The 12,639-nt window shown below is 57.5% G+C and overlaps 3 protein-coding genes and 1 long non-coding RNA gene across 4 annotated transcripts in view; all 4 read left to right on the forward strand.

Moving 5' to 3' along the window:
- LOC135425922 (uncharacterized) overlaps positions 1 to 8,493 on the forward strand; it is a 337,473-nt gene extending 328,980 nt beyond the window's left edge. Inside the window, exon 3 of the long non-coding RNA XR_010435796.1 lies at positions 8,483 to 8,493. This is a non-coding gene — a long non-coding RNA (uncharacterized LOC135425922). The remainder of the gene's footprint in view (positions 1 to 8,482) is intronic.
- On the forward strand, positions 2,886 to 5,037 carry C1QA (complement C1q A chain). Its single transcript, XM_064678698.1, has 3 exons — positions 2,886 to 3,024; positions 3,749 to 3,919; positions 4,050 to 5,037. The coding sequence occupies exons 2-3, from the start codon at positions 3,757 to 3,759 to the stop codon at positions 4,616 to 4,618; spliced, it is 732 nt and encodes a 243-aa protein (XP_064534768.1). The 5' UTR covers positions 2,886 to 3,024; positions 3,749 to 3,756; the 3' UTR covers positions 4,619 to 5,037.
- Positions 6,095 to 8,222, forward strand: C1QC (complement C1q C chain). The gene is made up of 3 exons (XM_064678700.1): positions 6,095 to 6,230; positions 6,835 to 7,022; positions 7,245 to 8,222. Exons 2-3 carry the CDS (start codon positions 6,842 to 6,844, stop codon positions 7,799 to 7,801), a joined length of 738 nt encoding a protein of 245 aa, XP_064534770.1. The 5' UTR covers positions 6,095 to 6,230; positions 6,835 to 6,841; the 3' UTR covers positions 7,802 to 8,222.
- Positions 8,494 to 9,225: 732 nt separating the features above from the next.
- C1QB (complement C1q B chain) lies at positions 9,226 to 11,972 on the forward strand. The gene is made up of 3 exons (XM_064678701.1): positions 9,226 to 9,336; positions 10,523 to 10,682; positions 11,259 to 11,972. Exons 2-3 carry the CDS (start codon positions 10,523 to 10,525, stop codon positions 11,831 to 11,833), a joined length of 735 nt encoding a protein of 244 aa, XP_064534771.1. The 5' UTR covers positions 9,226 to 9,336; the 3' UTR covers positions 11,834 to 11,972.
- Positions 11,973 to 12,639: the final 667 nt, after the last annotated feature.

Here is a 12,639-nt window from a genome sequence, read left to right on the forward strand (position 1 = left end):
CTCCATCTCTGCCTCCTGCACAGTGACAGGGAGGTGCCAGCTGCCTGATTTCTCCTCCTCTGGCAGCTCCTGCCTGTCAGCTCATCACCCTGGGGATCCCCAGCAGGGAAGGAGCATCTCTCCCTGTTGTCTGCTGTCAGGCAGCTCGTGTGTGCCTGCAGGCACTGGGGACATGTGGGGAGGCTTCACAGGGGTCACTGCTCTTCCAGGAAAGGCTGCAAGGCTGGGATGGCACTGACTGATCTTGCCTGTCAGCACCAGCTGGGAGGGCAGCAAGAAGTGAAGGTGTTGCCCTGTGGCCCATCCTGAACCCATTCTGGAAGGAGGAGGGTTGCTCAGGGTAGAATCCTCTGGAGCAGAGTTGCTTGGTGTGCAGCAGAGCCAGGAGGCCACGACAGGTGCCCTAAATCATGGGGATGCTCACCTGAGTGGTCGGGTTCCCTGAAACTGAGGGCACCATCCTCTTTGGGGATGATTTTGTGACACCTGGAGCTCTGAAGAGCATCTACATCCCCTGGCTCTTCCAGGTACACCCACTGTCCCCTCTGCCTTGGGCTTGGCCCCATTCCATATCACCTGGGGGTCCCACGTATCGACGTGGCCCCTGCTCGGTGATGGAGTGATGGTGCTGCTGGATCCACCTCAGCCAGGAGAACCTGGCAGGGTGGATGGAGTTCCGTGGAGTTCCTTTCCTCACTGAGGAAAACTCCTCCCCCAGTCTCGGGGGGTACCAAAGTGCCCCCACCCCTGGGAAAAAGGGCTTTTGTGGCCGTGTGGAGGGGGTGGGTTATCCCGGCTCCCAACGCGCGGAGATGTCCGTGCTCTCACTCTGCCCCTGGACATCCTGCAGGACACCTGGGGACAGAGGGACCCCCAGGGGGTCCCCCCGCCCCTGCTTCGGGCGGAGGAGCGGGTGGCACCGAGCACGGCTGAGGCAGCGCTGCCATCTCGTGGCGCGTCCCGTCGCTGCCGAGCCCACCCTGCCCGCGGCCCCCCGGCCTCCTCCCGCTCCCACGGACAGCCCCGTGGGAACCGCAAGGACGAGGATTCTTGTGCTGGCGTTTGTGGTCCTCAGCAGCCTTGGGGATGGCGCCGTGCAGTGCTCATCCACGGCTCCCCGCAGCCGGCGCCTCTGGAACCGCGGATGGCAGTTCCAGTAACTTCCCACTGCCAGAGGGCAGGGTTAGGGTTAGATGGGATTTTGGGAAGAAATCCTTCCCTGGGAGGGTGGGGAGGCCCTGGCACAAGTTACCCAGAGAAGCTGTGGCTGCCCCATCCCTGGAAGTGTCCAAGGCCAGGTTGGACGAGGCTTGGAGCAACCTGGGCTGGTGGAAGGTGTCCCTGCCCATGGCAGGGGGTGGAACGAGATGAGCTTTAAGGTCCCTTCCAACACAAACCAGTCTGCAATGTCCCAGCTGTCCTGGAGGAGGAGGAGGAGACAGAGGATGGGAGAAGAAAGCTTGGCTTGACCACAGCGACTCTGAAAGTCACACAAGTGGGGCTAAACACTGCTCAGGAGCCTGGAGGAGGGAACACCTGGAACAAGCACAGCTTCAAGGAGATACTGGAGACCCACAAGCAGCCCCTGTAATTCAGCATTTAAATGGGGTTAAAGGGACAACAGGAGACAAAGGACACGGGAGCACAAGGACCAGCCATCGATCAATCCTGGATGAAATGATGGAGTGGTCTCATTTGGGCTGTATATTAAGAAAGGGCAATGGGGCAGAAATACAATTACTGTCCAGAAGCATCGTTTGGTGGAAGGTAGGTCCTTTCAAACTCACCTGTCATCTTGTCTTGACATGGTTACAGGTCTGGTTGATAGAGGAACTCTGTTGATAAAATAAAATTGCATTTCTTCTGGGCATCTGATTTATTATGGGATGACATTTTGATTAAAAATATGTATTATATTACATTAAGAGGGCATCTATTCAATGAATTAAAGACCAGCTCAGTGACAGATCTCTGGTGGCAATGGTCTTGGCGCTGAGCTTTGGTCATTCCTGTATTAGACATGATGCAACACCTTCCTTGGGACTGCTAGAGGTGGCAGGCAGGGGGGAAAGGGAGGGTTGCCAGCACCCCTGGGCTTTAGAGCCACCCCAGGCCTGCTCACTGCCCTCTTTCCTTGGACATTCTCCTCTGAACCCCAGCTCCAGCTTTGGGGACCCCAATGTCTCTTTCTCATGAAGGTCAGTGCAGCTGCCATAGGACACCTGAAAAGACAATCCAGGTGGATATGGACCAGAAAGCCCCTCCTCACAACCCACTGTGTCTCCCCTGGCTGGTCCCCAGGGTCCCAAGGACCCCACGGTCCCTGCTGGGATCATCGTGGTGCCTCTCACCACTCGCTCCCTGGCACGATGGGGCTCATTTTTAGCAGAGCTGAAGGCACATCCCTGGGCTCTTTCCCTGCACTCAGTGGGATGAAATGTTGGTGTTTCATTTGTCCAGTCTCATGAGGCCACACAGCTCCAGGGGTTGCCCAGATCTGGTTGGTGCAAGGCACGGCCACCCAAAGGGAACTGAAAGCAGTGCCAGACACCCCCTCTACTACAGGCACCTTCAGAGGTGATCCCTGGGCCCCCTCTGAGCATTCCTTGGCTGGCTGTGACCCCTGGTGCTGTGATCACCTGTCCCCTCCTGCAGGGACAGAGCTGTGCTGTTGCCCTGGGCAGCCTCTGGGCACCCTCCACTGTCGTGTTGCTTTGTGCCCAGTGTCCACCAGTCCCTGCTGTGGGAGCTGTGCTGCTGGGCCAGGCTAGGCACCCAGCAGTCCTGCACTCTTGCTGACCAAGCTGTTTCCAGCACAGCCAGAGTAAAGCGAGGAAAGGGGAACAAAGTTCTTTCTCGTACAGAGAAAGTGAAACTCGGCACGTCCCTTCCCTGACCGGGCAAACCACGGTGCGTGCAAAGACATCCTCCCCCCCTGCTCCTCTTCCTCCCTGTTCCCAGGGAAGAGCTTCCAGCAAACTGAGCTGCTGCTCACTCTGGTCTGTCTTGACCCCCTACACCGAGGTAAGTCACCCCAAAGAGCAGGGGACACACTCCTCCTCTGCCACCACTCTCCTGACCTTGCTCCCTCTCCTCATTCTTTCTTCACATTCCCCCTCCACAGGAGTTTAAAGTAGGAAAATGGGAGGAGATGATGCAAGGGTGGGGGGAGCTGCAAGAATCTGTCCTGGGCATCACTGGGCTCTGCAGGCTTGTCCCAGGCTGAGTACCTCAGGTTTTGAGATAGGTGTTGTGTGCTCAGGGCATCTCTCCGTTCTCCTAGCTCTGTGTGTTGGAGATTTGGATCCCATTTTCCTGTTTTCCCCTCCCTGTCATGTCTCTTTGCATCCTTTCTTCCCCTGTGTTCTCTGTCCCATGGAACCACGGCCCTGTACATCACTGCTTCTCCCTCAAAACTGCACTAAACATCCTCTACATGCATCTGAGGAGCCACGACCCATCCCCAGGACATGCAGCCATCCTCTACATCCCAGGTTTTTGCTGTCGTCTACATCTCGGGCTTTCTAATCCCACAGTCCTGCCATGGGCATGTCAGAGATTTTCATTGACTTCTGTTATTTCTGATCACACAAGGAAACACCTCCAAAACCCTTCTAGGAAGCTGTTTCCACCACTGCATGCGGTGTCTGGTGAATTGTATCGAACAAGTGCTGAGAGCAGTTGCATGTCCGTGTCCAAGATCTGTGTGTTTGCCTCCATCCCCAATTCCCCACCCTTTTGCTTGCAGGAGGCAGGATGCAACCCGAATTTTGGCTGGGGATCAGCACCCTGGCAGCAGTGCTGAGCACAGCCCTGCTGGAGAATGGATTCTGCCGGGCACCAGATGGCAAGGATGGCTTCCCTGGAGTCCCTGGCCGCGATGGGAGGCCAGGGCAGAAGGGTGACATGGGAGAGCCAGGTAAGGGGAAGCCTGAGATGCCCAGTGTGGGGAGCCTGGGAACCTCTTGATAGGAGCATCCCAGGCTGTGGGAGCAGCTTGGGAGATGCTGGATGTGCACCAACTGCTCCTCTTCACCACCTCTCCCCAGGGAAACCAGCGCCAAGGACGGGCATCCAGGGACCCAAAGGGGATGCAGGTGAACCCGGCCCTCCTGGCATTCCAGGGGACCGAGGCCTCCCTGGCCTCCCTGGCTTCATTGGGATGCCAGGGCTGCCAGGGCTCAAGGGGGAGAAGGGGGTACCCGGCAATACCCTGGAGCAGCCGCGCCCTGCCTTCTCCGCCTCGCGGAGGTCCCCGCCGTCCACGGGCAGGACGGTGGTGTTCGACAACATCATCACCAACGAGGAGAACTCCTACAGCCCCCAGACGGGGCAGTTCACCTGCCGCATCCCCGGGCTCTACTACTTCGCCTACCAGGTGGTCTCCAGCGGGGACCTGTGCCTGAGCATCACCAAGAACAGGGAGAACGTCGTCAGCTTCTGCGACAACAACAGCGTCGGCATCCTGCAGGTGAACTCGGGCAGCAGCGTCCTCAGCCTGGCCCCGGGCGACCAGGTGTCCGTGACCACCAACCCCGCCCGGGGCAGCTCCATCTACAGCGGCTCCGAGGCAGACAGCGTCTTCAGCGGCTTCATGCTCTTCCCACAGACAGGCTGAGGGGCCCCCAGGGCATGGTGGGGTGTCTGTCTGCGTGGGTGATCCCCCGGTGGGTGTGGGATGGTTTAGTGCCGCAGCACGCCGGGATGGCCCCAAACTGAGCGTGCAGATGGGTCCTGTGCTTCTACCAATGTCACAACTGGCCAGGCCGTGGGTCCCCAGCGCAGCAGTCACCTCTGTGCTGAGCCTGCCCACTCCATCCTGGAGGCAGTGGACTCTCATCCCTTTCTCCTCCTGGGCATTCATACCTCACTCCGGCGGGTCCCAGTTGTCACTGGCTGTGGCTCTTTGCTCCTGGGTGGGAAATCACTGCCTGCCACTGCTTCTGCTACACTAACCACTGTAAATGCCTTCCTGGCACTGGCACACGTTCTCTCACATCCTCCCCATCAGTATAAATAAACCCTTCTTTCACCATATCTCTTTGAGTTTTCTTTTCTACTCATGCAATCTTCCCCAAACCATGAATATCCTGGATCCCTCCCCAAGCTGTCCAGGGAGAGAAGCAATCCCAGCTTGTCCCTGGCACTGCAGAGGGAGAAGGACAGGAGGGAATGGAGTGTCCAGTCAGAGTTGACACTTACAGGGAGGAATGCTGGGATTAGGCTGTGTGTGTCCTCTGCTGAGCCCAAGGCAGCTGTCCTGCAAGGGAAAACACAGGCAGCAGGTCGTGCACCTCACCAATGTGGCCCCTGTTAGTACCCAAACTCTCCTAGGAAGAGGAAAGGCAGCTGTGGTCCTCTGGCCTTACAGCAAGGAGAGACAGGGATATCAGGGTGACTGATGGGGTTGTGGGGTGTTGGTGGTGGAGTTGTGAGGGCCTTGGGGTGAGATGAGTGGGAGGTACAATAAGCTGGGCACGAATCAGACAGCTGGGAAGCATCAGGGAAGACACATAGGTGCCATACCCTGGGTCTGCTCCTCAGGGGAGCTGCTGCACACACATTGGGCACCCAAATGTCTCCGTTCCTGAAGCTGTGAGGAGGAGGCCAGGTCACTGAGTGGAGCAACACCCTGACAAGGGATGCTGGGGCCTCACAAAGTCCAGCACCCAGCAGAACTGGTGGAGCACAGTGGAAGGTGCAGGTCAGAAACTCTCAAGGAGAAACACCCTCCAGTCCCATTTAGGGGTGCAGCATCTTCCATCAGAGCCCGGCAGCGACCTCGCACCAGCCCTTCAGTGTCACAGGCATCTCCAGCCCAACAGAGCTGGTCTGAGGCTCTGCTCTCCACGCTGCCCTTTTGCTCAGAAACAAGTGAAGTAAAGGGGAAAGTAGGTGATTTCAGGGGGCTAGTCCCCATGGAGGCTTCTGAGGGTGGTGGCACATCTTTTGGCAGAGCTTTGTCCCACTTCTGTCCTTCCAGCCCTTCCTGTTGCAGTGGCACCAGTGCAGGTCTCGCTAGACAGCCAAGAAAGTGCTCACTCAGCAGAAACAACCAGGCAGAAGGATGTGAAACTCTGCTGGGGACAGCTGGGGGTTTTGGGTCCCCAAGGGCCTTTCCCAAATCTGCAGCTTCCTCCGTGGGGGTGACAGGGTCTGTCCCTGTGCAGTGACTGCCGCGGCCAGAGGGACCAGCAGCACAGGGTCCTGTCTCCTGCTCCCCACCAGAGGTAAGAGGTGCTGCAGGGTCCCTGTGTCTAGGGTGGGTTGCAGGGGGCCTGGGGGTCCAGCAGTGTGGCCCAGTGCTGTGAGGAGGATGTGGATGTGAGAGGAGGAGGAGGAGGAGGGGAAGGAGACAGGCACTGCTGGGCTGCACACATGTCATGGATGCACCAGCAGATAGAAGTAATCAACCCCAGGGACAGAGCCAAGACAGTGAGGCTGCTGCTGGAGGGGGAATGAGATCAGCTGGGTCAGGGAGCTCCAACACAGTGTGGCAGTCCACAGTGGTGTGTGCATCACCAGGGGCTTGGACACTGGACTGGGAGGACCTGGAGCTGGCCATGGGTACCACAGACCTCATGGTTTCATCCAGACTGGAAGTCCAACCCAACTTGTGCCATCAGTGACTGCCCTGGGGTTGGTGATGAGCACAGGGCCCATCTCCACGTATCCACCTCCCCACTGCCTGGCAGTTGGTAGGGGTGGGACACTGAGGGCACACTCATGGGACCCAGGAGCTCCTGATGCAGCCAGCCTCCTTTTCTCCATGCCCTGGAAGCCACCCTGCCATGGCCCCTCACTCCAGCATTTCTTTCCCTTTGCATGCTACAGAACCAAAATGGAGCAGAGATTCTGGGAGCAGCTCAGTCTGGCCCTCACCCTCCTCCTCCTGAATGTGGGCTCTGCTGTGAATGAAGATGTCCCTCTCAACTCCTATGGAGTTCCAGGCCTGCCAGGAATGCCGGGTATGCCAGGCAAGGATGGCCGGGATGGGCTGAAGGGAGCCAAAGGGGAGCCAGGTGAGTGAGAAATGAGGGAAACCACAGGGCTGTTGCAGTGGGGAGCATTGAGGCCTCCATGGCTGGTCTGCCTTGGTTTGCAGGCTGGGGAGAGCACCCTCTGTGGTCAGGCTGGAAAGAGGCAACAGCACTCTCCTGCCCAAGGGAAGGGGCTGGAGAAGAAGCCTCTCTCCACATCCTGCTGTTGACACCGACTCCCTTTCACTCCCCACCACCCCACAGGTATCCCAGCTCCTCCTGCAATGCAAGGGCCCAAGGGCATGAAAGGGGAACCAGGCAGCCCTGGCTTGCCAGGTAAGAAGGGTCCCAGTGGCCTTCCTGGTCCTGCTGGAGACCCTGGGGTGATAGGCCTGCCTGGAGAGCCAGGAATGCCAGGCAGCTACAAGCAGAAGCACCAGTCAGCGTTCTCAGTGACGAGGCAGACCAAGGAGCACCCCTTGAAGAACGTCCCTGTGATTTTCAACCACGTCATCACCAACACCAACCACGACTACAACACCACCACGGGCAAGTTCACCTGCAAACTCCCCGGGCTCTACTACTTCGTCTTCCACACCTCGCAGACAGCCAACCTCTGCACCATCCTGCACAAGAACCAGAGGAGGATGGCCAGCTTCTGTGACCACAAGACCAACACCATGCAGGTCAGCTCGGGGGGGCTCCTGCTCCACCTGGCTGCTGAGGACCAGGTCTGGCTGGGAGTGAACGACTACAACGGCATGGTGGGCATCGCCAACTCTGACAGCATCTTCTCAGGCTTCCTGCTCTTCCCAGACTAGAGGGTCACCAGAGCCCACCCCAGCACCCTGACTGCTTCATCCTGCCCCAAACACACTGCTCACTGCCAGGCTGCTGCTGACACTCCCAGTTTCTCTGCTGAGTGGGAAGCCCCAGTGAGGGCATCACCCCCCAGACACAATCCCTCAGTGTGGGGACTGAGCATTGGCAGCTGCTGAACAGGGGGAACAGGCACATCTGGATGCATCTGCACCCAGAGTGATGGTGCTGAGCCCCCTGTCCCACTGGCACCACCTTATAACCACACCCAATAACCTGATATTACCTCAGGGGTCTCTCTGCCTCTCTTCCCTCCCCACCTTGGTTGCCCCAGGTTCAGCCAGGTGTCCCGGGGCTGCAGCAGCCCCTTTGCCATGACCTGGCTGTGGAAAGTGTCAATAAATCCTTCCCCAGTGCACCTGGTATAGTGTGTTGTGTCCTCCATGACTTACCTTTCTGCAGGTAGAGCTTGATGGATATGGTGACAGATGTGTGTGTGACATCTGGACATCTGTGTGGCATCAGCGAGTCCCTGAGCTCTTGCTGTGCTCAGCATCAGTGACACCACACACCATGCACACCCTGGCTCAGGGTGGGGTGAGGGTACGACCCCTGGCTGCACTGCCTGCAAGAACGGGTTGGTTCCTTTGCCCCCACACAGGCCCCACCAAGGGAGGACCAAGACTCCTCCAAGTAGGGCCCCTGCTCCTCCCCTTCCCCATCAAAGTGGAAGCAATCCAGCTGCAGGTGGGCACAGACCACGCAGCAAACCCCACTGACACGCCACTGAGGGGGGGATATCCCGGGGTCCCAGCCCTGCCAGGGACAGAGCTCTGCTTCCCTGACCCAGACCAAAGGAGTTGATGGCTGTGCAGGCTGCAGAGCCCACCAAAACTCAGTGGGGACTCCTCCTGGTGGCACACACTGTAGGGTGGAACAGGTCCTATCCCAATGTCCTGCGCTTCACCCTCGCAAGGCAGCAGGGGAAAGCAGACCTGGGAATGCTCTTCCCGCAGGGTAAAATCACTTCCCACACACAACATTTAGGAGAGCCTGGGGCACATATTCAGGATGATGGATGCCAAGGCCCTGCAGCATCCCCTGGGTCTGCCAGAACCTCCCAGCAGAGCTGGGAAGGTGCGGAGCAGCCTGAGGGAGGTTGGCTGAACGCACGCACAACTCTGCGGCACCGATGGGTTCCCCCAAACCTGTCTGGAGCTCAGGTCAGTGTTCTTCTGAGCAGGGGGGGGCATCTGAGCAGGACCCAGGGACCCTGCAGGACAGAACTGTACTCTGGGGGGGCCTGGGGTGCTGTTTGGGGGTGGCTTGTTCTGCTGAGCTGGCAGAGAGCATTCGTGGAGGATGTGAAACTGCCACGGACAAAAGGGCAGGAGCTACAGATAAAGAAACGGGATGTGTCCCAGATCCTTTCACAATAACTCCTGCAGCCAACTTCTGCTTCTCCTCGCAGGCATTTCCAAGCAGGACGCTGGTGTGTCCCACTCCATCTCCCCACCCAAGCAACAAGGAGCTCAAGGTAAGAGCAAGGCTGAGCCCCAGCCCCCCACACAGGCAGGAGCACGTGGAACACCTGGTCCCAGGAGGGTGACAGTCACCTGCACCCCTGGCACTTCCCTGTGGCTTGGGGCAGTAGAGAAAAGGGGTGGTGGGGATGCTGGGTGGGGATGGTGGAGATTTCTGGTGGGACCCCAACCTCTCCTGCTCCACCTGGGAGAAAGGAGAACATGAAAGGGGAGATTGCAAAGTCCCAGAAGGGTGATCAGGGACTGGGCATCAGTCTGAAAGGTGCCCTGGGTGTGGTCTCCTGCTCTTAGATGCTCTGGTCATGTGATAGACCTGGGCTAGGAGCCTGTGAATTCATCCTGTCACATCCAAATTGGACCTGCCTTGGCTGGAGAATCCAACTCACCAACCTCTTGTCCTGCTAGCACCAGAGTTTCAGTGCTGGGAAAGTCCACCTGAGGCCAGAGGGCGTGGTTGGGGTGATGTGATGTCCAGATACAGCCCCCAAATGCCAGGTGCTTATCCACAGGCATCCACACCAGGACCTGGGGGAAGGAGCTGAGTTGTGGGATGCAGGGAGGGCAGAAGGAATGTGAGACCTCAGGGACTGGAAACCCAGATGACTGTCCCAGTAATACTGTTTAGGTACAGAAATGCCTCTGGGATGGAGCAGCCATGTGGCAGGACACAAGGGGAAGTTGCAGGGTGCAGGGGAAGGTTCGGGGATTCATTGTCATCTTCGAGGACCAACGCTGTCCCTCAGACCTGCTGGTGGAAGGCAAAAGCCTTCCCCTTGCAGATGATGAAACTGCCCTGGCTGGAGGAAAGATTGTCCCCTGCAGGTGTGGTCCTGAGATGGGATGAGGAATTTCTCCCCCCGAGGGAGCAGCATGGCCAGGCTGGACATCAGACCTCTGGGATAACCTGTCCCAGATATTCATGTGGCTGAAGCTGTGGGCACTTGCAAACTGGGAATTTAAGACCAGAGGCTGATAATCTCTGCCTTGCCCAAAGGGACTGGTCCTTCCCTCCAAGGCCATCAGGACAGCAGATTTGGCTCCATAGTAGGATGTTTTCCCTCCCTGATGATATCACACAGATGTGCTTCCAGTCACCATCCTTCAGAGTAGCATAGAGTGCCCTCCCCAACCCTCACACCATCCAGGCAAGCCCCTCCACACCCTTCTGTGCCTCTGCAGATGTGGATCGTGTGGGTGATGCTGATCTGCCTGGCTGAAGGGCAGCTTGCCAGTGCCACACTCTGCAAGACCTACGGCACCATCCCAGGCATCCCAGGGTCACCAGGACGACCTGGCAGCAATGGCAGAGATGGGCAGGATGGCCCAAAGGGGGAGCAAGGTAAGGAGGAGGCTGCAGGTGGGGAAGACAATCATGTTGTGAATGCCAAGAGCAGGAAAAAGCAGAGACAGGTACATGGTCCTGGGAAAGCAATCCATTTTCACCAGTTCCTTTGAGGTGTTGTCAGGTGGGGGTGATGCTCAGGGACAGAAGGGACTGGACAGACTGTGGCACACCGAGGAACCCGGGGAGGGAGGGTGAACAACAGCAAGTTTTCAGTGTTTGCAATAGTGTTTTTGCATTCTTTAGCTCCTGTGCAGTTTCCACTTTCAGCTTGTTGATATTAAGAGTGTTTCACTGGCAACTACAGACAGAAGCTGTTTCAAAGCTTCTACTTTAAGCATTGTTTAGAGGACATCCCACTAGTTTCTTCCTGAACTTGTTTTTGTTCTTTCACAAATTTCTGTAGATTTTCTACATCTTGACAGATTACTGGAGGTAGATTTTCATCCTGTCACATCTGCCAGTTGGGCAGGGGTCTGACCCACGTCACGTGCAGGTTTCCTTCCCCAGACTCCCTCTGCAGACCTGTGGGGCTCAGCTGTGACCACAACGACTCTTTTTCCTGCTTCCTAGGACCTCCTGGTCGGGCAGAGCATGAAGGAGACCTGGGGGAGAAGGGAGACCCGGGAGAGCCAGGGTACCCGGGGAAGGTCGGCCCCAGGGGCCCACCAGGTGCCAGGGGAATACCAGGTCTCAGCGGATTACCCGGCCCGCCGGGGGACTCTGGAGACTACCAGGCCACCCTCAAGTCTGCCTTCTCGGCTGCCAGGAGCATCAGCACCTACCCCCGCCGGGAGCAGCCCGTCCGCTTCGACCGCGTCGTCACCAACGAGAGGGGCCACTACGAGAACCGCTACGGCCGCTTCATCTGCCGCGTCCCCGGCATCTACTACTTCACCTACCACGTCACCTCCAGGGGCAACCTCTGCCTCAGCTTCAAAAAGGGGCGAGGCGGCAGCAGGGGGGAGAAGGTGGTGACCTTCTGTGACTACGTGCACAGCAGCTTCCAGGTGACCACGGGCGGCGTGGTCCTCAAGATGGCAATGAACGAGTCTGTCTGGCTGGAGCCGACGGAGAAGAACTCCCTGGTGGGGATCGAGGGGTCCGACAGCATCTTCTCCGGCTTCCTCATCTTCCCTGAGGCTTAGCCCGCTGGAGGTGTCTCTGCAGCCCCCTCTGCAGGGCTGAGCACTCCGCTGCAAATGACTCTTGGCTCCCAAATCGGTGCCCCAAGTGCATTGTTGCCATTCCCGCCCATTAAATGACAGCTTTTTGCGTTGTTGGTCCCTTTCTGCCTCGGATTTGCCTTTTTTTCCCCCCACATAATGTTCACACACCCAGGGCATTGCTTCCCATCCTCCTGGTGCAGCCCAGGCTTATTAGGATCTCATTACTGCTGAGCAGAGCCAGACAACTCATGCAGTTCCTGCTGCACACCAGGCTGAGGATCACCTTCCAAGACACCCAGAGAGTCCCAGCCTAGGGTTAGGAAAACACGGAGAGGCAGCCTGGCCTCTAGCAGGGGACAGGACACACGACATAAATGGGGCCACTGGGTACTGATGGTAGATGGGAAGATGCTGGAGATGTTGCTGTACTGGAGACTCCTGACAGTGGCAGGATCTGGGAACCCAACTTCTCTTAGACTTTTTTTTTGGGTGGTGGTGACAGAAATATGCACAGGAATTTGTCAAATCTTGTGATAATGTGTGTGTCACAGGGGCAGTTTGATGCCATGATGGGAGTGGTGTGGAACACACAGCTATGCCCACACAGCCCCAAAATCCCAGCAGAGAACTGACACATACATGTCCTACAGCACAGCCAAGTCCTCCCTGAGATCTCCTCATTAACAGTGGAGCTGATGGACTCAAAGACATCCAAATGAATTAAAGCTGAGCAACCCAATGACATCCCCGGCATGGGGCAGGTGACAACCCAGTGTTGCACCTGG

Source organism: Pseudopipra pipra, chromosome 22, assembly GCF_036250125.1.
Source record: "Pseudopipra pipra isolate bDixPip1 chromosome 22, bDixPip1.hap1, whole genome shotgun sequence".
Taxonomy (NCBI): Eukaryota; Metazoa; Chordata; class Aves; order Passeriformes; family Pipridae; genus Pseudopipra; species Pseudopipra pipra.

Excerpts from the sequence above, each read along its gene's own strand:
- C1QA (XM_064678698.1), top strand. The coding sequence starts at position 3,757 with ATGCAACCCGAATTTTGGCTGGGGATCAGCACCCTGGCAGCAGTGCTG. Across the intron at positions 3,920-4,049 it reads GGGTGACATGGGAGAGCCAG|GGAAACCAGCGCCAAGGACG; the intron begins GTAAGGGGAAGC and ends ACCTCTCCCCAG.
- C1QC (XM_064678700.1), top strand. The coding sequence starts at position 6,842 with ATGGAGCAGAGATTCTGGGAGCAGCTCAGTCTGGCCCTCACCCTCCTC. Across the intron at positions 7,023-7,244 it reads GGGAGCCAAAGGGGAGCCAG|GTATCCCAGCTCCTCCTGCA; the intron begins GTGAGTGAGAAA and ends ACCACCCCACAG.
- C1QB (XM_064678701.1), top strand. The coding sequence starts at position 10,523 with ATGTGGATCGTGTGGGTGATGCTGATCTGCCTGGCTGAAGGGCAGCTT. Across the intron at positions 10,683-11,258 it reads TGGCCCAAAGGGGGAGCAAG|GACCTCCTGGTCGGGCAGAG; the intron begins GTAAGGAGGAGG and ends CCTGCTTCCTAG.